Consider the following 25,226-nt stretch of genomic DNA (forward strand, 5'->3'; position numbering starts at 1 on the left):
AAACAATACTTAAACATTCCCTTTTCAAAAAACACGAGTGAATAAACGAACGTTTTTTTAACATTCAACTGTTCTAACACAGGTTTAATAAATTTATGTGCAAGTACTAATTTACACGAAAAAACATCAATTTTAAACTAAACTCATTTAAAAAAAGTAATTTCTACTTGTTGACTTAAGGAATCTCAATTTTAGTGAACAATTTATTTCAAGTTCTCAATAAAAAATACAGTTTTTTGTTTATTTAAAGTGATACGTGTTAAAAAAAACATATAGTTTGAATTTTAAAGCGGGTTGGACTTAATTTAAGGGACAAAACAAACAAGTTGAGATGCTAACTGTTCGTCCTTGTGCTGTCATTTAATGTGATTAGTGTCCTGGCGCACAAACCTTGTTATTAACTCTCTATTCAATTATTCGGATTGCTTGCCAAACACTTTAAATTAATCTGTTTTATGTTTGCATTCCCATTACGACCATTGTTTGTTAGGAAATTACCACTATACCTTTTCACGTTCAATTTATTTCACAAAATAATAACACAAAAAAACAGTTCCAGCCTGTCAGAGTTTTAAAATTATTCTTAACAGTTAAATAAGTTAAAAGGAAAAAGTGCTGAAAAGATTTATTGCATACTCTTTCAATATTTAAAGTTTCAACGAATATTTAAAAAAAAAACTTTTAGTAAAGAAAGTCTAAGGAATCCGGTAAAAAGTATTCTTGATTATTTTATTCAATTATGCATTTTCATTCGTTCGTTAACGTTATTTTCTTTTCTCACTTATAAATTAATTGAATAAAATAGTCATAACTCTGGGAAATTAATGTTTCCGATTGTTAAAAGAGGTTTAGGAGAACTAATTTAAGATCTTCAAATGAAATAAAGTTTTATCAAGTAGAGAAAGTAAACCTATTTAGATTTTATGAAGTTAAAATTTTGAGCGACATGTTTTTAAGGTTTTCTGAATATTTACCATTTTTATGTTTGCATAGTGATTTTTATCAGAATTATGAATATTAACGGAACTGAAAGTTGACAAAAAGTGATGTTTATATTTGTTTAAACGAGTTAGATTTGAAAAAGCGACTAAACAAAGAAGTAGACTTTATTATAAAATAACAATTGGATTATTGAATAGGCAATTATAGATACAAAGGAAAAGTGACTCAGTTTTGTAAAAAAACATAAACTACTCTAAATGTCTGTTTTGAAGACTCGGTTGATTTGCTAAAGCAAATGTTTGGTGCGGCAGCGTTTGGTGTCTGTGTGGCTGTCTGGTTTTGGTCTGGCTAGCAAGCTGAGGCGATCGCGCAAGTGGGCGCGCAGCGAGGGGGCGGGCCAGGCTCGCGCGCGCGGCCCCAGGCGCGCCCCCAGCTGGAGCTACGAGATGCTCCCGGACAGCGGGGATGGGGAGCCCTACCACGGGGCCGCAGACCCCTACCGCGGCAGCTCCGACTCCCATCGGACCAGCTCGGACACCTATCGGGGCTACTCCGACCATAGGGATGGCTACAGAGCGCACTTTGAAGGAAACAGGGGAAGCGCAGAGGGGTACCGCTCCAACGCAGACCGAAGCTCGGACACGTACAGAGGCAACGTGGAGACATTTCGAGGAGCTGACTCCTTCAGAGGAGGATCTGATGCGTTTCGAGGAAGTTCTGACCCTTACCGAGAAAATTCTGATACGTTTCAAGCAGAGTCTGACACGTACCGCGACAGCTCAGATGCTTTTCGAGTGAACTCGGACGCCTATCAGAGCAACTCAGACGCGCTCGCCGCGGAGTCGTCGTTTTCGTTGGAGCCCGAGCAGGAGACAGAATTCGGCAGGACAGAATACGGAATGCTGGACTCCGAGGCTGGGGATCTGGACAACCTGGTGACTGAAGAGGGCCCGCGGCCCAGGCTCTCGGGCGCCAGGGTGAACTTCCCGCCGGACACCATCGCCCCGCCGCGCCGGGCCAGCAAGACCACGCTGATGTTCAGGAACCGTATGCGCCCCCGCTCCATGAGCGCTTGGAGTGACATCAGTCGATCAAGCTTCAAGTTGGAAGAAAGGTACCCAAATAAGACATCATTTTTGTAGATTTTTATCATCTAGCGAAGATTTTTTTAAATATAACTGTAGTTTTATATACATTAGAAAATAAAGAAAAGGTTTCGCTTCCAAGAATCAATTGATACTATTCTAAGGAAATTCCTGGATTAACTTCCAAATTCCTCTTTCTTTTCAGTCATGTAAATAATTGGTTCTCAAAAGAAGTGCTTCCAAAACCACTCGAAATCGTTTTCACACCAAAACATCAATGGGATAAAAGATAATTTACTTTAAAAAAACCAGTTTTAAAATAATGTAAAATTAATTATAACTATGCCACAAACTGAACTTGTTATTTATTTTTTTTATTTGTTATTTTTTTTGTTATTTATTTCCATTTATTTTAAAGTTAAATTGTTTCAAATACAATAATAATGTTAACATTTCCTTATACACACATTTAGATATATTTTGTATATCTAAAGTTATATTAAAGTACGAATGTTGTCTTTAAATCATTTGCAATTATTGAAGAAGTAAAATGTATTTCATAATTGAAGATAATATAAACGATTCTCAAATGAAAATTTGAAATATAAAAATCAGAAAAAGATACACCGCATCTGGGAATTGAACCTAGGATCTTAGCCTTGCCGGCGCGCCGCTCCGCCACTGTGCTGATTCGACTGTATTTAACTGTATAATACTTCGAATAAGAACTACAAACATTATCTTCATTTTCGTAATGCATGTTTTTATATGCCCAAACCATCTAAGCGTCCCTTTCTTAATCTTACTCATTACGCTTTCATCAGCCTTGCACTCTTTGCGTATCTCTACATCCATCACTCGATCGTACATGGTTTTAAATCACATACGCCTCAGGGATCTCATTTCAAAAGCATTCAATCTACTTGCATCCTTTCTCTGCAAGTTCCATGCCTCACTTCTATATATCAGGGTAGATACCAGAACTCCATTGTGGACTGTTAACTTCGCTTCTTTTGACAATTTTTTGTTAGCGCCAACTCCGTTCAGTCTTCCATTAATGTAGTTACCTGCATTTACCCTTCTTTCAATATCTCTGTCCCATCTCACCTTCTCCAAGTATTCCTCATTCACAACTATATTGCACAACAATAATGTACTACGGAATTGTATATCTTAAAAAGGCCTACAGCAAAGTCCGCTACATGACTATCTTCTAAGGATAACTCCTTGCAACGCCGGCTAGTTTATATATATATCTTTTATAATAACATGTTTTAATAATAATACCGAACTAAAAAACATCTATTATGGGATAACATTTACACAATATATCTTCGAGCATTATTTGTCAACAGCAACAAACTGAAATGTCTTATTTGACTTTCAAAAATACTGTAGTTGAATTTTGGCACTTGATTTAATTTGAAAACCTTTCAATCGTCCTGTTGATTCGTCCCCGGGGGCTTTTATCTCGTTTTGGCAATCTTCCATCGGACTATAAACAATTATTTTGCGGTTCGAGTAAGGAAATGTTTTGGCGCCCATACAAATGGACCCCATTGTCATTAGGAGTTTACCAATAACAAATCCGTGCAATGGAGGCCATCTGATAAACAAACAGAGCAAATGTGAAAAGTTTTCTAATAACGCTACACGAAAACTTTATTTATAAACAAATAAACAAATAAAATAAAATAAACTTGAGAAATAAAATCGTTAGTTATATTTACAGTAGACTAAAAAAAAACCATTCAAACATTGAACTTATGCGTCAAATTTGAATATACAGGGTGTATCGGCACGTACCCGACAAACTTTAACCAGCTTTTCCTTAGCACATTTGGAGTAAAAAATGTTATGGGTACTTTGCTGTCCGGTAACATTTTTTTTCAATTAAAAACAAAAAAATTATAAAAAAAATCCACACTCCGTCACTGTCATTGGCATTGTTTCTCGTGTTCAACAGCTGTTATTAGCAAGTGTGTCAAAAAGCGTCTTCGCTCTTTCATACACACTAAATAATAATAGTTAAAAATGAGACGAATGGTGCCATGCTATTTCGTTGTGATTGTAAAAGCGCGCCAATGTATGTACGTACGTATGTTATTCAACGAAACTCGAATAAAATATTGCCAGATGGGTTTTCGAACTGTGACAAAGGATAAAACAGTGGTGACATGTGGTGCGGCGCAAGGCGATGGGTCGAGAGCCGTGTTATAAATATTGTGTATTGATAAATGTAGTAATTTATCAATTTATGTAATTCTTATAATTTGGTGAGTTTTTGTTTTGACATGACCGATATTTAGAAATGAACGTTATTTGAAAAAAAAGACAAACTATCCGAGTTACGAATAACCTGGCAATATTTGAAAAACTCTTGCCACCAATATTGTTAGCCGAAAATGTTACTTGTGCAATAATGGAGGACTTGGCTAGAAGAGGAATTGTACCCACGAGGCCTCGGTGGTACTCGGCTACTCATGTAAATTCTATAAAACGAGAAACCATGAATGGTGGCTCCAGCATCGTGAAAATTGAACATTTTTTTCTGAAGGAATTATTTAATTCAATTTCAGTTCATTTCAGTCACCAGCTTGGCGCTTTGAAACATTGATATGAGAAGTATGTATACTTTAATTTTTTCTTATTATTTTGTAATCAATATTATTTCATTCAGGGTTTTTTTAACCACTCTCTCAAATATTTGACAGTAAAATTTTCAAATTACAATATATAAATACTCACGATGGGTAGAAAACTCAGCTAAATTATCCGATATATAGCTACTATTAGTAAGTTCGAGTGTCGAATAGTAAATACGGACTTTATAAATATATAATTCGTAAAACGTAAGTTCTACTATGGAGAGTGCATATTGAGAGATGGTCATATACCCTAACACTAAAATTCTCCTAATAAAATGATAAATATTTAAATTCTCAAAAGTTAGATCAGATTTCACAGAATCACTTCAAAATTTCGTTATTCATTAAAAATTATAATGTTTTCGGAAACCAGCTGTCTATATTTGTATGAGTAATTTTAAACCTTGCCTTCGCAGAAAATTCCGTAAGAAATAGCGAATATTTGTGTTATCCGAACTTTACCGAGTCTCTAATGAAAACGTAAAGCCTGGATTAAGTCCGATACATTTCGCTCGAATTCCCAACAGATTAATATTTGTTATTATTACTTTGCAAAAGTTTCAGATTTTCGTGGATATTAAAATTGATTGATTTTTGAGATACAACGATTAATATTGTAGACATATGCGTGAAAATTTAACAACAATCCTTGCGACATTCACCCTCATACATCGTTTCAAACATACTCTTCTGTTATTCTGACTCTTGACATAGCTTGACTTTTGTATCACTTGATCTTGCCGTGTCTTCCTATTCTCCTCATCCTCCTTTCTTCGCTCATTCGCTCTACATGCCCAAACCATCTAAGCGTCCCTTTCTTAATTTTACTCATTACTATCACATCAGCCTTGCACTATTTATGGATCTCCACATTTCCCCAAATGTAATTAGTTTTATACTAAGTTTAATTGAGTTAAATGAGTTGTGAGAATATTGAGGTAATTATAATTGAGTGCTGAAAATTTCAAGACAAACCTGACTTTACCTAACTAACCTAACCTAACCAAACAATACAAAAGAGTTATTTAAAGACACATTTTGAGAACAGACTACTTACAATAATTATTAACAAATATAAAACGTCCCTGAGGCAATTGAATTGCTAAGTGGTGTTTTGTTGTGCACAACCCCCGATATTTGATAAGATACTAATATTCGGTAATATCAGATATTGCACGATTACGTTGTCGAATTGATCGGAACGCTAATATTTGTGGATCAGGTATGGGTATAATATAAACAATGTCTGGCAATATCATAATACGTATCTGCTAACAATATATTATGCACAGGTCTATGCAGGACAGTGTTTTAGTTATGTACCACTGACCACTCTTTTCGCTGGCACCGTGTGGACAACATTTTTTTGTTATCTGCTTCTGAGGCGGGGCACTAAACAAGTAGATAGGAGATGGATGATTAGAGATGGTTGATACCTCAAACTCAATTTTAAATTAAACAATAATTCGGTATGACAAACTTTTAAAATGTAATAAAAAAAATCTATGTAATGAGGAAGAAATAATTCTCCCATATCCCTGTTATTGTATTTTTTCAAAATTTTACGTACCTAATTAAGGTTCCTTAGTAAAAGTTCAAAGATGGTTTGAAAGAGAGATATGTAAATACGAATGTTAGAGGGAGCGCACTAACATTAATAAAATATCATATCACTGTAATTTTTTTCATAGCTATGACATATTAAATAACAGAACAAAACGTGTTAAAGAGAAAAATGTTATAAATTGGTAGAAATTCGGAAATCGGGGGGCTTTACGTTACATGATATTTATATTTCGTTTATAAATATGTAATACTTAGAAAATCACAAAAAATGGAATTTGTAAATTTTATAAATATATAAAAATTATTTTTTTAAATCGTACATCGTTCAAAAGTAGGGACATATTTTTGGTGACTGATAAAAAAACTTGAATCTATATATGATCCGAGAACCTATAAAAAACATGTAAATGGCAACACTGTTTGCTAAAGATTTCTGATTAAAAAAAATGCTATCCTGCGGTGACTAGAAAAAAAAATCTGAGAAAAAGGAACCAATTCTTAAAAAATTCTAAAGTTTTGGTCAAAATATTTATTTATTTTTATTTATTTATTTATAATGTATTACAAAAAACATGGTAAGTAACACATTATTCCCAATGAGTTGAGATAAAACTCATTACGGGAAGTACAGACACATAAAATACATTTTACAATGATATTACACTTTTAAAAAAAATACAACATATTGAAAAGGAAAAGAAAAATAAATAAAAAAGGAAAAATACATTGTTAAGAATAGAGATTTTAGAAATACTGAGAGACTATCTATACACATGAAACATAGTAAACCAACATATGAAAGCGAGCGAAAATTCACTGGTTTAAAAACATTTTCAGGAAATAATCTTTAAGCGTTTTAACTAATATTTTTTTGTTAGTTACTGATTGCTTTATTTCATTAGGTAATGCATTGTATTGTCTATATGCAATATATTGTAATGAGTTAATACCAAATTCTGTTGTGTGGGTAGACGATGCTAGGTGTATTAGATTTTGGGACCGTGTTTTGTGCTGGTGTATGTCTGAATTAAATGCTGGTTTGATGTTAGTGTGTGAGGATCTATGTATGATTTGTAATATTGTACAAGTGATATTGTATTTAGGTAGAACCGTAAAAGGAAGTATGTTTGTCTTTAAATATATATCTTTGATATGTATATCCCACGGTAGACGGTAGATATTCCTTATTGCTCGATTTTGAATCACTTGTATTTCTGATATTTGTTTTTTAGTAATAGTGCCCCAGATACTAACTAAATAACTCAGATGGGAGTGAATCATTGCATAGTATGTGGCCCGTAGTAGAGATGTAGAGAGAAGACCTTGGAGTCGGTACAGTACGCCGGTTATTGGGGATATTTTAGATTTCACATGCTCAACATGGGAATTCCACGAAAGTTTAGAGTCTATTAATAGCCCTAAATATTTCGTGACTTCTATATTTTGGAGCTTCTCAGTTCCAAGTGTGATATTCATGGGCACATAATCCTTATTACCGAAAGTTAGATAGTGCGTTTTTTTTATATTGAGGCTCAATTTATTAATACGCAGCCAATTAGCTAGAATTGAGACATCTACATTCATTTGAGACTCCAGGTCACTCAGGCTTGTACTGTGATAATAGATTACAGTGTCATCCGCATAAAGTTGGAGGTTTCCAGAGATACCACATTTAGTTATGTCATTGACATATAGCAAGAAAAGCAGAGGCCCAAGAATTGATCCCTGTGGCACTCCACATGTGATTTTACCTAAGCCACTCGAGACACCTTTGACTTCAACAAGACAAAATCTATCATCTAAGTAGCTTCGGAGGAGATTTAGGGGCTTCCCAACAATTCCCAAATATTCCAATTTCTTTAAGAGTATTTCATGATCGACCGTATCAAAGGCTTTTTTGAGATCTATAAATATGGCTGCCACATATTCACCCTGGTCTATATACTGTTGAAGGTTGGAGATAAAATCAAAGGCGGCACATTGAGTACTAGAATTTTTCCGAAAGCCATATTGTTGTGGTGTAAGGATATTATTCGCAGATATGTATTTTAGGAGTCTATCTTTGATTATGGTCTCAAATACTTTTGAAAAAACCGATAGAAGTGATATAGGACGGTAGTTAGAGATACATGTTTTACAGTCTCCTTTGTGTATAGGTATTATCTTCGCTAACTTTAATTCATTTGGAAACTTTCCCGAGGACAGTGACCAATTAAAAAGTTCTGTAAGGTGACCCGCTAATTCTTCTTTACAAGTCTTAAGAACTGATGGTGTTACTCCATCGAGTCCCGGTGCTGCTTTCAGCTTAGTTTTAGAGATGATCCTCAGTACCTCATCTTTGTTTGTCCTAGCCATGTACAAGGATTGGCAAGCCTTCGGTTCCACAAATACGGTATTACAGTCATCCGGGAATGACGGAATGGTAGCTGCTAGCTTTTTTCCTATTGAGAGAAAAAACTCATTAAATGCGGATGCTATTTGGCTCGGATCCTTAATTACGCAGTCATTTACCACGAGGGATTCCATTTCGTTATTTGGTTTATGTGTTCGGTTTGATAGAATAGAGTTTATGATTTTCCAGGTTTTAGTGGGGTTATTTTGGTTTTGTTGAAAGCTGTTCGCATAATATTTGTGTTTTAGATTTCGCCTATAATTAGTAATGGTATTTCTCAATCTCTTTTTAAGTGTTACAAGAGTAAGATTACCAGGGTCTTGTTTCCACTGCTTGTGAATCTGGTTTCGTTCTTTGATTAATGTATTTAATTTGGAATCAAACCACGGAGTATTCAGTTGTACCCGACTTCTTAATCCTGTTTTTGGTGTAGTTGTACCTGATTCTATTGCCTTTTTAATGTGATAATTGAAACTTTTAAAAGGGTCTTCTGAGTTGCTTAAGTTGATCGTGAAATTGTTATCAAGAAGATAGGATTTTACTGACATACTGTTGATGATAGGTCTCGTAATCCGGGATTTGGTTCTATTATTAAAACATTTTTTTAAGTTGTTCTTATAATCAACAATAAGTATATTATGGTCACTAAGTGGATCATCAATATTCGATATAGTAGTCTGAATGTTTTGCCTATTTGATAAGATGTGATCTATTAAGGTGCAGCTTGTATCAGTGACTCTCGTGGGAAATGTTTTGTTATGTATTGAAAAATTGTAAGATTGTAAGATGTTGCAAAAATTTTATGAAGAGTGTGTGGATATGGATATGTCAATGTTAAAGTCTCCGAATATTAATGTATCTTGTCTACTTTCGTTTAGTATTTTTTCTAGATGTATTAGAAAATCCTGCATATTTGTGTTGGGTTTTCGATAGATAGCATAGATGTTAACTGGTTTCCTATCACTGCTACTAAGCGTTATACCTAAAAAGGAATTTTCATTTGAGAAATTTTCAATAATTGCACACTTCATAGTATCAATCACATATATTGCTACGCCGCCTCCTCCTTCGTTGGGGCGAGAAGCAAAAACACTTTTGTAACCATTCAGGGAGTAAAACTTTTCCTCTCCAATCTTAAGCCACGTTTCCGTAATGACGAGCACGTGTACAATGTACCGCGAACTTCTTACTTTTTCTTCGATCTCATCAAATTTATTACGGATGCTTCTCGCGTTCATATACATTATTCGTAGACAGTTTCTCTATTATTATTCAAGTTTTGATAAATATTCCAAAAAAAAACAGTTCCAAAAGTAACCGGTTCGTCAAAGAAATTTAATAATATCGACGGTCCCAGTGATTAACGGGTTCTTTGTAACCGGGACAGGAATGTCGACCATTTCTACTCGACATAGGTCATTATAACGGTTCCAGTTACCGGAGACTTATGTGGAACCAGTTCTTTATCAAACTTCAGAATCATTCCCGAAATCCTTAGGTTACATATTTTTTTAACGCTTAGCCAATTGACGAAACTTTGTAATAAGCGTATATACATTATTAAGGTTTGTATACATATATGATTGCTTACATTTTTTTAATAAATAAATATGCATATACGATAGTGGCTTCAAATGTTTCGATTAACTTTCGACCACAAAACTTTGTATTCTGTTTTCCCTTATTTATCAATCTGTCTTCCTTAATATTCGGAGGCTTGTTTATCGCCGTTAGCGTCTGTCATTTCAGTTGGAATTATGGAAGTACCAACGAAAGTAGTAAAGCGAAGAAAGCAACAAAGAAGATTTGATGATTCAATAACACAGGCTCCTCTTTTTTATTTCATCGGGGTAAATAACTTATTAGGGTTACAATACGATATTGATAACAATTCTTTGGATAAGTCGAAGCTTTCCTATTGCTTTATTAATTAGAATTATTTAATAAATTTGTTAATCGCGTTAATATTTTGGCGTAAACTATAAAATAATTTAGTTTTTAAATAGAAAAGTTTTAAATTATCTAAAAAAAATTGTGGATATTTCGAAATCAGATGTAGACAGTAGTTATTTTCCTCTTATTTTGGATGTCAAGTGCGCGACAGTTCATCAAGAAAAATTCAGCTTTAAGGAGTGAGAATATGGGATGGGACAGTTTTTCAAAATCTCTTATAGAAAGTGATCTTCCTCTTCTTTTGAAAGTCAAATGTACAAAATTTCAACCAATCTGTGAACAAAACTGTAGATTTGTATAAAATTCAAATCCACGCAGCCCGCCCGCCAGGAACACTCTTATATAAATAGATGGATTGCACGGCCTCCGTGGTGGAGTTGTAAGACTCTCGACTAGAAAGCTAGAGATCACGGGTTCAAATACCGGTGTGCGTATTTTTAGTTGATTTTGATATTTCTAAGGATTTTTTAAATGTGAATACCGCACCATAGTCCCAACTGCTCCCAACAGTTCTGAGTCAGTGAGACTATGGTTTCCCCAATTGGGGATGTTGTTAGGTTGGTGGTAGAGGGGAGCGCAATGGAGATGGGGAAGAGGAAGGTGGGGGAGTGCCTTGCAGTATTTAAAGCATTATAAATTATCCGATTTTAAAGTTGTTCCCTTTCTTCCTATGTAACCCCCACCCTTCCCCTACCGCTCTACCTACTCCTCTACGAGCTTGTCTCTGACGCTATGTCCCTCTCTTATTCTCTTTCTCTTGTTTACTTCTTAATCTTCCTGTCTAATGTAATTTACTTTATATGGTTTTTGTTCTGAAGAAGGAAAAGATTAATCGAAACTAGTCAACATGTATAAAACAAACAACGATATTTTAAGGAAATAACTTTTAACTATTATTAAAAAAAATGTTACCGGACAGCAAAATGCCCATAAGATTTTTTACTCCAAATATGCTAAGGAATAGCTGGTTGAAGTTTGTCGGGTACGTGCCGATACACCCTGTATAAATAGTATTTGGGTATATTACATTTCAATCGTGTGGGAAATATGAGGCAATTCATTATTCACTTATGACTGAGTATTAAATTCAGTTTATCCATGAACCAGTTTGGGTTCGGTCGAAAACCGTTAATTTTCAAGCCTCAAATATCTAGTCTTGGCTTGTCCTTGGCTTAAAAGCTCGTAAACCACAATCTGTTGGGCGCGAGTGGCAAAATTTTAAGCTTAAATGTAAATTAGGGAAATAATTTAATAGCTGTTAATGTGAATCCATTACGCACCACATTTAAATCGAAATTACGAACATCTGTTTTGTGGTTTAACCATTCGTATTTGTTTGAAACTGTATACAAAGGTTAAACCGTAAGAAAACTAACTTTTAAGGTTAAATAATACGTTCTGTTAGATATTAACTAATGATAAACAACGTATGTTGTACTAAGTTATGTTTCAGTTGTATCTTCTGATTTTTTCTAGCAGACTAGCAGAAAGTTATTCTATTCTATGCTAGCAGACTGGTTTTTCAAAACGTTTTTATTTGCCCCAATGATCAATTGCCTTTTTAAAACTATGGATGGGTTAACAAATAATTATAAGCAATAATTAGTCGCCTGAAATATCAATACAAATTGAAAATATCTCCCGAGTAAAAATAAATGCCGCCAACGGGAATTGAACCCGTGCCTTCTGATGTAGGTCAGGTGCTCTGAAACCTCTGAGCTATGTCGGCTTGTTTCCAACCCGCCAACTAATTCAATATGTACTATCACCTCAATCAACAATACATATAATATATATATTTTTTTCCACCTGTAAACATCCAACTTTATTTTTGTAGTATTTTTACTCGGGATATATTTTAAATTTGCATTGATATTTCAGGCGAATAATTATTTGTTATCCTTTATGCTATGCATAAAACCTTGTCTTATAAACAATAGTTTAACATTAAAAAATAATATGGATGGGTTGTAGATGGGTTATGGGTTGATTCATAGAATTTGAACAATCCATCAAATTTCAACATTCATTTTCGGGTTCCGTGAAAGTCCTATTCAAGTTCAGTTGGTGTATCATTATAGGCCAGTTACTTGACAGGACTGAAATAATAACATAACCTGAAAATAACTTTCACAGAAAATTAACTTTGAAATTTGAAGAATTGTTCAAATTCTCCGAAACAACCCGTCCTTAGAGTAGCAGGTTTATTATGTAACTCGCTGACGTGTACCAGGCGTTAATATATTATGTATTATAGTTCTGATTCACTTGGTCGCACATGTCTTCCTAGAACGTCTAGGACTTCTTATACCATTCCTTTCAAGTTATCCATTCTCCTTCTTTTTCCATCTCATAAATAATTATTTGATTTATGTCTTCTATGGGCGCCTCCGACTTTTTATAATATTCAATGTTTTTTTTTTTTTTTGTGCATTACAGATTTATTCAACCCTTTTGCAATACACGTGAAATAAACAAAGCTTTAAATGAAATATTTTACAACAACCAATATTTTAGAGTTCTTGTCTAAAATGGCTTTTGAAATCTTCAAGGCCAATGTTGAAAATGTCAAGAGACCTAGAGGTATCATTTAGCAGCACCATACCTCTTGTCATGCTTTGCTGGACCATAACGTCCGTTCTTCCGTGTGGAATACAGAGTAAGTCGTGGCGTCGACCCTGACGGTAGTTGTTCGGTACAAACAATTTATAGCATTCCAAGAGGTATGGGCTGTCAATGAAATAGTTCATGATTTTAAAAGCTGTTACTTGAAGGATCCCATTTCTCCTATATTGGAGACTTTCGTAGTGCGTTTCGTAGAGCAAATCTATGTGATGCAGTATCATGTATGTGATAAAGTATTATTATTATTATTATTATTTTTTTTTAATTGTACAACAGAACATTCGTTCCAGTTACAGTACAATTTTACAAACAGTATAATTTTGCATCATATCAGCATTTGGGTAAGTGACTCTTCAATAATTGTTTTAGGTCGTTTAAAGAACAGTCATTTACATCCAAATTCTTTGCTAGTTCGTTCAACAGCACCACTCCCCTCGTCATGCTATGCTTTGCCAGGACGTCGGTTTTGCCTTTTGGTACTCTAAATAAGTCATGGTATCGACTTCGGCTGTAGTGGTCTGGTACATATAAATCATAGCATCCCAAGAGGAATGGGCTATCAATAAAATTGTTCCAAATTTTGAAAGATATAGTGGCTAGGCTTGCTTTCCGCCTAGTTTCCAGACTCACAGAATTGGTTTCCTCAAGTAAGTCGATATGGTGCATGAATCTGGGATAGGTTCCATGCGTCCGCATATAGACATACCTGAGGAATTTCTTCTGGATTTGCTCTATCATTTCAATGTACTTCTGGTGATACGGTGCCCAAACATCGCTCGCATACTCCAGCTTGCTTCTCAGTATGCCATCGAACAATGCTAACATAACATCTTGGTTATTGAACTGCTTGCATGTCCTAATGACGAACCCAAGAAGTTTGTAGCAAGACTGAGTGAGCTGCGATATATGGCCAGAGAATTTCAGTTCGGGATCAAAGACGACACCGAGATCCTTTACGGAATTTACACGTGATAGTGTTTCGCCCTTTATCTTATAATCGTAAAGTATAGTGTTTAAAGAGCGAGTGTAAGACATAGTGACACATTTTTTTGTATTGAAATCTAATTTGTTTATCAACGACCATTCAGATAGTGCATCCAGATCAGCTTGCATTTTAAGACAGTCTTGTTGGGAGCTTATTTCCATTAGAATTTTAAGGTCGTCTGCAAACAGTAGACATTTACTATTCTTAACATAGTTTTGGATGTCATTTATTAGTATTAAAAACAACAGCGGTCCAAGGTTAGACCCTTGAGGAATTCCAGATTTCGCTGAGAATTTTTTTGAATTATGTCCATTTACCGAAACAAATTGTTTTCTGGATTTTAAATATGATGAGAAAAAGTTTAGTGTTGGTAGGTCGAAGCCTAGTTTTCCTCAGTAAGATATCATGGTTAACACGGTCAAATGCTTTGGCAAAGTCGGTGTAAACTACATCTGTTTGGTGCCTTGAGTCTAAACCGGTGGCTACCAATCTCGAGAAAGTAAGCAGATTTGTGACTGTTGATTTCTTTGGAAGGAAACCGTGTTGATTTTCTCCAATGAATGGCATAATCTGGAGACTTAATTTGTCACAAATCATTTTTTCAAATAGTTTTGGTAGCACTGATAATACGGCTACCGGTCTGTAGTTTTTGACGTCTGTCTTGTCACCAGCCTTGAAAATGGGACTGACTCGGGTCAGTTTCCATATCTGGGAGAAAGTAGAAGTCAAAATACTGGTATTAAATATATGACAAAGAGCTTCACTTATCATTGGCGCTATGCTAATGATAGTACTGGAAGGTATTCCATCCGGCCCTGTAGCCTTGTCAGTCTTCAGTTTACGGATATAAGCTTCTACCTTTGTCGGGCTCGTTAATCTTAGGGAAATGTTACCTACGTTCCATGGGACCTCTGTTCGCGTAAAATCTGTAGTAAGATTAGGGGTTTCACTATCATACACAGATTGAAAGTAGTCTGCAAATTTCTGACAGATAGATTCTGAGTCCGTTATAAATTTGTCTCCACTATTCAGGCCGTTATGTGACCTGGAGTTAGCTTTCTGTGATTTTATAAAATCCCAGAAGCATTTGACATTGTCTTTAATCCCGTCCTGAATTCTGTTTAAATATTGTCGTTTAGTTATGACAATATCTTTTTTGAGCTCGGATCGCATCGCAGAAAACAATAAGTAGTCTGATTGCTTTTTGTGTACTCTATATTTTCTGCGATGCGCTTCCTTGATTTTTATTTTGTCAATAATTGATTTTGTGAACCATACCGGGTAGGTTGCACTCACATTTATTGACTTCTTAATTGGAACACATAAATCAAAAACACTTGTTAAAACATTATAAAAATACTCTACCGCAACATCAACAGAATGTATACTTTTAAGAAATTTCCAGTCAAAATGTGACAGAATGTTTTGACACAGTTCTATATTAGCACGTTTAAAGTTATATTGCGAGTAGCAGTTGATATTGTGTGTAGACGAGGCGGGGCGGGTTATGTAGTATTATTATGTAGTATCATGAAGTATACCAGATTTTTCTGTTAAAAAAACCCTATTTTTTCAACTTTAATTCGACCCGTATCTCATTCCAGTGCCAAGATATTGCGTTATAATGAAACAAACATACATCGCTACATATATCGCCACAAACAAACTTTATCAAACAAAAGATAACTTTCAACATTTAAGTCTTCTGAAATATAAACTAGCACTAACTGCTGCGAATTATAGCGAAATGTGGTTTGTTCTGTTCATAAGAATAGTAATTTGTTAAGACATTAAAACTAATTAGCAGACTACCAATGCCCAATTGTGACTTATAATCAAATTTTAACAATAGGGTGCCTACACTGCCTACCTAATTTATCGACGCTTAAATGGGGAAACTTCGCAAGGTACCTAATAATAATTTATAGTATCCGACAATTTATCTAGAAATTTAATTAAGGACAACTGAAATTGCAATATTGCATGCGAATCAGCTTTTGTTTTTATTGTGGACAGTAATCAATGTTTGACACAATTATCGGGGTAGCTGTGGTTGACAATTAGAATTAGAAAGGATTCTGACATATCCTTGGTTTTTTCAATCGATAATATGAGCTTGAGGGATACTGCGTACTTATCACTGCTTACGTAATAGATTCGAATTAAACGCACTGAAGGGACACTTAACTTGTGTATTGTACAGGTTTTCTTAACAGACTGATGATCTTTACAGCATAGCATGATATGTAGGTATTCCGTACTGTCAGACAGGGACAGGTAATTGGGTAACAGGTTGGGAAGGGAAAGGAGGTACCTACAAGTATCACAAAAAATAAAATAATTAATTAGCAGAATACAAAACTATCTGTTGTGTTCGTACAAACAGGTCTCCAACTTGTCTAGGAAGGAGTTTATAAATAAATGGTTATTTTAGATTAATCAGGGATTTAATTAATACTCCGCGTATTATAATGGTGACTCGGTAGTCGACCTAACTAGTAGCTGGCTATTGGAATCTGAAACAGTAAGTTTCTCTGGGAGCCTTCCCACTGGCCCTGGCGACTACTGGCCACTGGCTCCATCTTGCAGACTTCCACGCAAGCTCTATGCACTGCCATCTGTGTGTGCATCTATGAAGCTCTTTCTTCTCAACATTATCCATCACACCGTTTTGCGGCAGAAACAATAGACCGCCACACTACTCTATCTCGGTATATATTCCTTGCTTTATTCATATAGAATATCTTACATACTCTTCTGTTATTCTGACTCTTGACATGAATAGAAAATATTGAATTCACTTGATCGTTTCATGTCTTCCAAGGGCGTCCCAAAAACAATTTGAAAAAAATCTGACTAAATATTCACTGTGTTATCGTGTTTGCCATATGTGTTCTCGCTTTTAAACATTTTTAATTAACCAAATTTACAGTGTTAAATGACGGAAAATGTTGTTAGTAATCATCTAAAAAGAAACAGTCTCTATCTTTTGATCTTACAAATGCTCATATTTACCTCAACAATTTTTTAAGTCATGGTTTCCACTGTTTTTTTTTCAAGTAACAGGTTTACTCGAGCAAAATATTTGTTCTCCTCTGGAACCTACTCCAGTTATTCCGCCAGCAAGTAATTTGTATGCAAACCGCTTCCAGCTTCAAAGATAACATATCACCTATTATTAAATGACGGAGATAGGCCGTAATTTATGTATTACGTTATATGTGTACACTGAAGCGTGTCAGAATCGCCCTTTCATTCCTAGGGATTTTATTACACTGGGTGTAGTTCCTGCCGAGTTCCGCTGAATTTATTACCTACTAGTAGGGAGAAGGCTTGAATAGATGATTTTGTTACACATCATATATTCCATTTTTCTTTCTTGTTAAACTTTCAAAAGAAACTTTTCAAAAGACTTCTATCAGCAAAGTGATGGCGAAAATGAGGGTACGAAGAATATTTAAAAGCGAGGGTCATCGTTTTATACTTTTTTATAAAAAATGTGAACACCGCACTAGAGTCCCAACTGCTCCCAACCGTCTGGATCAAGTGAGACTATAGCTCCTTAATTGGGGTATCTTGCGAGGCTGAAGATACTAGGGAGAAGAAGGAGATGTGGGAGAGGAATGAGGGGAAGTATCAGATATGGTCACTAAATAGGTTAAAACCATTTCAAGCAACGTTTCAATTCTGAATATTGGAATATTGGCAGGGCTATACTGAGAGTATCTTAGGTTATTTGAAATGATTAAATTATGAAATTACATAAATCAATAAAATAAAATTTACTTGATCACGCCGCCGGGATTTAAGCCCATTACCTCCGGATTGCTAGTCGAGAGCCTTACCCCTCAACCACGGAGGCCGTCGTTAACACTCTTTCTTTACAATGTATTATGCGGGATTAATACTAACTACAAAAATAGATTTGACATACAAATGAATGATATACAAAACATGACGGAATGATAGGACGCGAAGCTTCAGAAATACAACAATAGATCAATCTAACATTAGGCATTTACGAGCCCTTACAATTCCGCAGTAACTAACTACAGTTTTATTGCTTTAGCTCGTGGAAAACCGGGTATTAGATCTAATTCATCAGAACTTATGTCTGTATTGTTAAGAAAACTCCTCCTGGTGAGACAGGTAAAATTCCATTAGATTTAATATTAGTGGTTATCAAGATGAATAATGAAAAAAACTAAAGAAATACGAAAAATACCATCTAACTCTACGTATGCATACGCGAGCCGAACTGCCGAGCTTAACCGAAATTTATGGGAAAGAAACGAATCAACCGCGAACTGCGCCAAACGCTGCTTGCATTTGATTCATTTATTTATTTATCTAGCAATATAAAGTTTTTTACGTGAATTTTATGATATCTGTCTCACTAGGGTACACCTGTGTCGAGACAGACGTATTCAGATACTTAAAGAATATTTACATGCATAACTAAATCAAAATACAAATTGCAAAGTTGTATATACTTACCATGGAGAAAATAGAGAGATAATAGAAAGTCTAGGTACAAGTACGACCATATTATAAATTTATATGAAAAATAAATGCATTTAGTTGGAGGACGTAGTTGCGTAATGGGCTTTTATAAAATTATTGATTCTGATATTTTATTTTGTATGTGAATTGTTGTTATTGTTAACGTGTAATTTGGTTTACAGATGTTTGCGATAGTGTGACGCCCAATACTTGTTATCCATTCATTTATTTTATGTTTGAATTTGGTCATTGACTCTGTTTGTCTAATCGTGGCTGGTAGTGTATTGTATAGTTTGCAAGCTGTGTATTTAAAATGTATTTGCCAAAGGTGGTTCTAGTAAAAGGAGTTTGGAGAAGTTCTTTATTTTTGGCTCGGGTATTGTATATCGTTTGAGTTGGTTTGTATAGTGTTTTGCTGTTTTGGTGTAAATTAATCAAGATGGATCTTGCAAAGAGCTGTTTAATGTCCATAACGTTGATAGTATTGAAGATAGTATCAGTGCTGGTAGAAAAACGAAGTTTGAGAATTATTTTTATGATTAATTTTTATGCTTTATTAATGGGGTCGAGGGCACTAGAAGAAGTATTATACCCCAAGCTAAAATTCCGTATTCCTTGTGTGATTGGCATAGTGAGAAATACACTGATTTTAATAGTTCAAGGTCAAGGAAATGTTATGTGTTTGTTTGAAAAAGTAAATAGATTTACGAATTTTGTTTGTAATGTTATCAATTTAGGTGTGTGTCAAAGGTTAGTCCTAGATATTTGATATTGCTTGCTTGTTCTAGGCATGGGCAGTCACAATTCCGGTCAAGGAGAGAATTTTTGCAAACGTGTATTTTTAGAATTAGGTTTGAAATTAGGATATTGGTGAGACTAAACAGTTAGTATTTTGTTTTAGGTACATTCAGAGTTAGTGAATTAGATTCGAGCCACTTTTTAACCTTTTGAATTCCTTCCTCCGCTTTGACGTATACGGTTAGCCATTATTTCGATTGAAATAGTAGGACTGTGTCAACGGCAAAACTGACAATAGTGGCATCGATATCAAGGTTACATTACTCATTAATATATATCAGGAAAAGGGTTGGACCTAAAACACTGCCTTGTGGGACACCGTAACTAATTGGCAGATTATGACTCTTTGTTGTTCTGATTTTAACGCATTGTGATCTGCCAGATAAGAAGCTTGAGAGAAGGTCTAATTCCTTATTTCTAATACCTATATCGAACATTTTGCGTTCTTATTTGATATGTGAGATTGTATCAAACGATTTGCAAAGGTCGAGGAATACCGAAAGACATTTCGAACCCTTATCAAGGTGGCCAGAGATATAGTCAGTAACCGTGGCTATGGCATCGTTAGTGCCTGTTGCGGTGTGATTGGACTGTAATTCCGGTATTTGTGATATTGTTTGATTGACTTACCAATATCTCCAAACTGTCGGCACCTTCCACTTTGCTCTGCTTTAATCACCGGTGGGGGTAATTGTTAGTATTGGAGGAGGTCAAGGAAAGGGAATAGTGATATTGGATTTTGCGAAATGGTTCAATGCGTTATAGATTGCTATTTTTATGCACTATTTCACGGCGATATTTTGCAGTATGACATTTGCCGTTTACAGCGCGGCGCGGTGGTTTTAATAACTCAAGATAGGTTATGCGGAAAGCGGTTGCACTTGCGGCGCGGTTACTTAAACAACTGACTCATGTAGGTAAAAGGCGCGGAACGCGGGTAGGAAACAACAGAACCAAATACTTTGCAACAATAACTGGCCCGAGCATGCCCCCCACCTTGACCAATGGCCAAAGTCACTAATACACAAAGAAACACGTTATGAAAGGATTCAATAAACAATACCGAACCCGTGGTAGAACTAAATTCTAAATTAACAAAATCTAAGATAACGTTAAAGTTATTGTGTAGGCAGGGGACAGAGTTTAACGACTGCCCTGCGATATGTTCCGGAGTTAGTCTTAACGTCCGCAACGCGGATCACCCCATCTACGCCGGGGTGGACGTTTACCACTACGCCAATAGGCCATTGTAGTGGTGCGATATTGTCACTCTTAATTATTACCACGGTGCCTTTCGTTATTGGATTCGAATTTGTATTCCATTTCTGACGCGATTGCAGCGTGTTCAGATACTCCATTCGCCATCGATTCCAGAAAGTCTGGACGAGACGATCGACAAGATGTTTTCGTTGCAGCAAATTTACTGGCGCATCTGACAAATCAGCAGCGGGTAAAGATTGTAATGGAGTGAGCGTTAAAAAATGCGCGGGTGTTAAAGGCAATGGAGCCGAAACATCGGTAACGCTGAGCACTGATAATGGGCGTGAATTTAGAATAGCTTCAATCTGATGAAGAACCGTTTGCATCTCTTCGTATGTGAGAAGAGATGTACCCACAACTTTATTTAAGTAACATTTAATGCACTTAATGTTACTCTCCCAGATCCCACCGAAGTGGGGTGCTTGTGGAGGATTCATCTTCCACTCGATACGGTTTTTCAACAAATTTTCTGAGAATTCTTTCTTGTAGTCCGGTGACTCTAAAAGTTCGAATAAAGCCTTCAAATGCGATTTAGCTCCTACGAAATTTGCCCCATTATCAGAATACATTACATTTACAGGCCCTCGACGGGATAGAAAACGTTTGAACGCGTTGAGAAAGACTTCGGTCGAGAGGTCTGAAGCGAGTTCAATGTGAACCGCGCGGGTCACCAGACAGATAAATAAGCAAATGTATGCCTTTTGGCTTCTAATACCCCGACGTCTATGCGGGATTATTTGAAGCGGCCCAGCGTAGTCGACCCCCGTGTGCAGAAAGGCCTTAGCTTCGCGGACGCGGCAAGCGGGTAAATCTCCCATTATTGGGAATTGCGGTTTGGGATTGACTTTAAAGCATGTATTGCACTGATGCACGCGTTTCCGAATCAAATTGCGCGAAGAAAGTATCCAAAACCTTTGCCTCAATAGAGACATAAGTAAGGTGGGTCCCGTATGCAAGTTCTTAGTGTGGTAATAATCTACTATTAAATCAACTATATGATCATGAGCGGGTAATAAAATAGGATGACGACTATCAAATTCGAGTTCGGCGTTTCTCAATCTGCCTCCTACTCTTAGGAGACCGTCCTGAATAAATGGATTTAATTTAGCAAGAACTTGCCGTACTTTCTTGACGTCGTTCACTGACTTCATATCATCGGAAAAATGTACTTGCTAAACTGCCTTTATAATAGCGATTTCTGCAATGTCAATATGGCTTAACTCAAATTTACGCGGCAATTTCCTAATGAAGCGAAACACGTAAATGACAATTCGAATCAATTTCGACCACGAATGAATGCGAGAAGCCAATGTGCATAATAAAGGTGACACGATTGTCTTGAGGCGATTATCGGTTTTAGGTTTCATTTCGGGTGGATCAACTACACGAGAGCACAAGCCAAAAGTAGTTGGCTGTTCATACTGATTGGGTTTCAATTCCGGTAACTGTTCTGAATTTGCGTGCTTAAATGGTGAAATAGGCCACTCGAAATTCGGCTGGCAAAGCCATTTTGGACCATTCCACCAAATGTCATTTGCTATCAATTGCGATGGTAGCATACCTCTTGACAGGCAGTCGCTAGGGTTTTCAGCACCTGCGACATGATAAAAATGACTACTGTTTAAATTTTCGTGTATTTTTGCTACACGATTGGCAACAAAGGTTTGCCAGCGGTGAGGTGATGAATGAATCCAACTTAAAGTTACAGTCGAATCAGAAAAGGCAAATGTTGAATGAATAGTAAACCTAGCGGAGTAATTATAAATTACCTTTTTTAACAGGTGCGATAACAATAATGCAGCGCATAATTCTAGGCGTGCTAAGGAGACGATTTTTAGCGGCGCTACCTTTGATTTTGCGCAAACTAATTGAACCTTAATTCGGTTATCAGGAGTGGTCACATGAGCGTATACCACTCCTCCATATGCCTTTTCGCTGGCATCCGCAAATCCAACAAGTATTAACGTGCATCCTTCCGTGACTCCTATATGACGTGGAATACGAATCGACGATATTGACGGCAATTCCGCGTTGAACTGCTGCCACTGTTGTGATATCCTTGCGGGTGGGATTTCGTCCCAATCGATTTTCAAATTCCACAGCTCCTTTATTAGAAGCTTGGCTTGTACAATTATAGGTGCTACCAGACCCATCACGTCAAAGAGTCTAGCGACAGATGATAAAATATTGCGTTTCGTACAAGTTCGATTGTCTGATTGTCTGATGATCAAGGATTTTTAGCGATGCATCATTATCGAAAGTTACACTTTGCGACAGGCGAAGTTCCAATGGAACGTTTTCTAAAACTGTGCTGGAATTGGATGCCCACTTAGCGAGTTGAAAACCTCCTGACTGGAAGAGCTCAATCAACTCTTCAGCCGCGCGGATAGCTTCTTGCTCATTTAAAGCAGAGCTAGCGATGTCGTCTACATAAACATCTCTATTAATAATATCCTTTGCAAGACGGAAGCGAGCGCCTTCATCTAACATTAATTGTTTGATTGCTCGAAGGGCTAAGAACGGACTACATTTAAGACCGAATGTTACGCGATTGTATTGGTAAGCCTGAAGCGGCTTTTGCGGATCGAATCTATATAAAATTCGTTGATAACGACGATCTTCTTTGCGAACATTTATACATAAATACATTTGACGAACGTCTGCGGATATTGCGATAGGAAAAAGGCGTAAATTCAGAAGAATGCAAAATAAATCATTCTGTAGGCTTGGTCCCGTGTGTAAAATATCGTTCAAAGATAAACCAGTTTTTGTCTTTGCGCTTGCGTCCAGAACCACTCTCACCTTTGTTGTCATTTTATCTTCACGCCTAACTGCGTGATGCGGGATGTAGTATGCGTTTTCTGACGGTAAGGCTTCCACCTGGGACAGATAACCTTTATGAATATGTTCTCTTATCACTTCATCATAAAGCGGTTTTAGTTCTGGCAGATGATTAAATTTTCTTTCTAGTGCATAAAACCGATTTTGCGCAGCTTGCAATGAATCACCTAATTCACAAGGGTTGCTTTTGAATGGCAAAGCCACTTCATAAGAACCGTCCTCGAGGCGAGTTGTGGTGCCTTTAAAAATGTCTTCAGCTTCTTTTTCTTCGAGGCTGTGAACTGGTTCCGAACCAATATCTTCGATTTCCCAGAATTTTTGCATTAAGTTCTCAATTTCGTGCGTAGCGCAGTAAGTTAATGCGGTGTTTGGTTGAGAATTTACTGGGGCGTCACCCATAAAAACATAACCTAATGTGGTTTGAATCGCGACTGGAAAACCGGGGGTGATTATCTTATTTGGTAGCAACAGTTGAGAGAACAGACTGACGCCAATTAGCAAATCGATTGGGCCTGGCATTGCCCAGGTGTCGTCTGCCAGCGGAACATTTATAAATTTATATGACGTCAAGTCCACCTTGCAAGTAGGTAAATGAGCGGTAATTTTTTCTAAAACTAGAGCGGTTATGGAGTATTTGAAGTAGGGATCAATCCTAGATTGAATTGTCAATGTGACACTTTCTCTTATTGATTGCGTTTTGCCACCTAAACCCTGGACTGCGAAGCGCGTTCCTGAACTGACTGCCAGGCCTAATTTTTCACAACATTGTGAAGTTATATAATGTTTTTGTGAGCCTGGGTCTAGAAGACAGCGGACGGTATTCTCTTCACCTTTTCGATCAACAGTGTGAACTTTGGCGGTAGCAAGAACTTCAGTGGTTGCCCCTTGTCGCGTGGTTGCTGACATAGTACATATCGGCGGTTCTGCATCGTTAGGTTTAGTTTCTCCACTGGATGTGGAGGCGTTTGCTTGACTGGGTTTATCAAAATGAAGAAAAGTATGGTGCTTGCCATGACACTTATGACAAGTGCCTTTTGATTTACATTTTGTAGATGTATGTTGCGGGCTCAAGCAATTAAAACACAAAGATTTTTCCTTTGCGATTGAAAACCTTTCCTTTGGTGATAATTTTAAAAATTGTGTACAAGTGTACAGTTGCGTGTGGTTCTCATTTTGACAATAAAGGCATTTTGATTGCGTACTCGTGTAAGTATGATGTGTGCGGAGTTGAGCTGTGCGACCAGTTCCACCGGAACTGGTTGAATGTGTGTTGGCGGTGTTAGGTCCACGAGTTGTTGAAGTTCGTTGCAGAATTTTGACCTGATCTTGCACAAACGACACCAATTGCTTGCAGGTGGGAATCTCAATTTCTCGAACTGAGAGCTCAAATGCTTGTGCAGTTTGCGACTCTAACTTCTGCAAAGCGCATTGTAGTAATATAAAATCCGAAAGGTCTTCTATTCCCAATTGTTTTAGTGCGGCGATAGATGCTGAATATTTTTCTATAAAAACTGTCAGATTGTTTGCGTTGTGAGCTACGGTTTTTTAATGAAATATGTTATTCAGATAATAAGTGGCAAGAGATCGCTTATCTTGATATTTATTGACTAGCGTATCCCAGATTATTT

At 36.4% G+C, this 25,226-nt stretch overlaps 1 protein-coding gene across 1 annotated transcript in view; it reads left to right on the forward strand.

Moving 5' to 3' along the window:
• Window positions 1–1,817: 1,817 nt before the first annotated feature.
• Window positions 1,818–25,226, forward strand: part of SLO2 (slowpoke 2) — a 463,125-nt gene continuing 439,716 nt past the window's right edge. Inside the window, exon 1 of the mRNA XM_089646001.1 lies at window positions 1,818–2,056. Coding sequence (XP_089502127.1) covers window positions 1,842–2,056 — 215 coding nt within the window. The 5' untranslated portion in view covers window positions 1,818–1,841. The remainder of the gene's footprint in view (window positions 2,057–25,226) is intronic.

The sequence above is a fragment of the Hesperophylax consimilis genome, chromosome 23, assembly GCF_061612785.1.
Source record: "Hesperophylax consimilis isolate HC1 chromosome 23, BYU_Hcon_1.0, whole genome shotgun sequence".
NCBI classification, from domain to species: domain Eukaryota; kingdom Metazoa; phylum Arthropoda; class Insecta; order Trichoptera; family Limnephilidae; genus Hesperophylax; species Hesperophylax consimilis.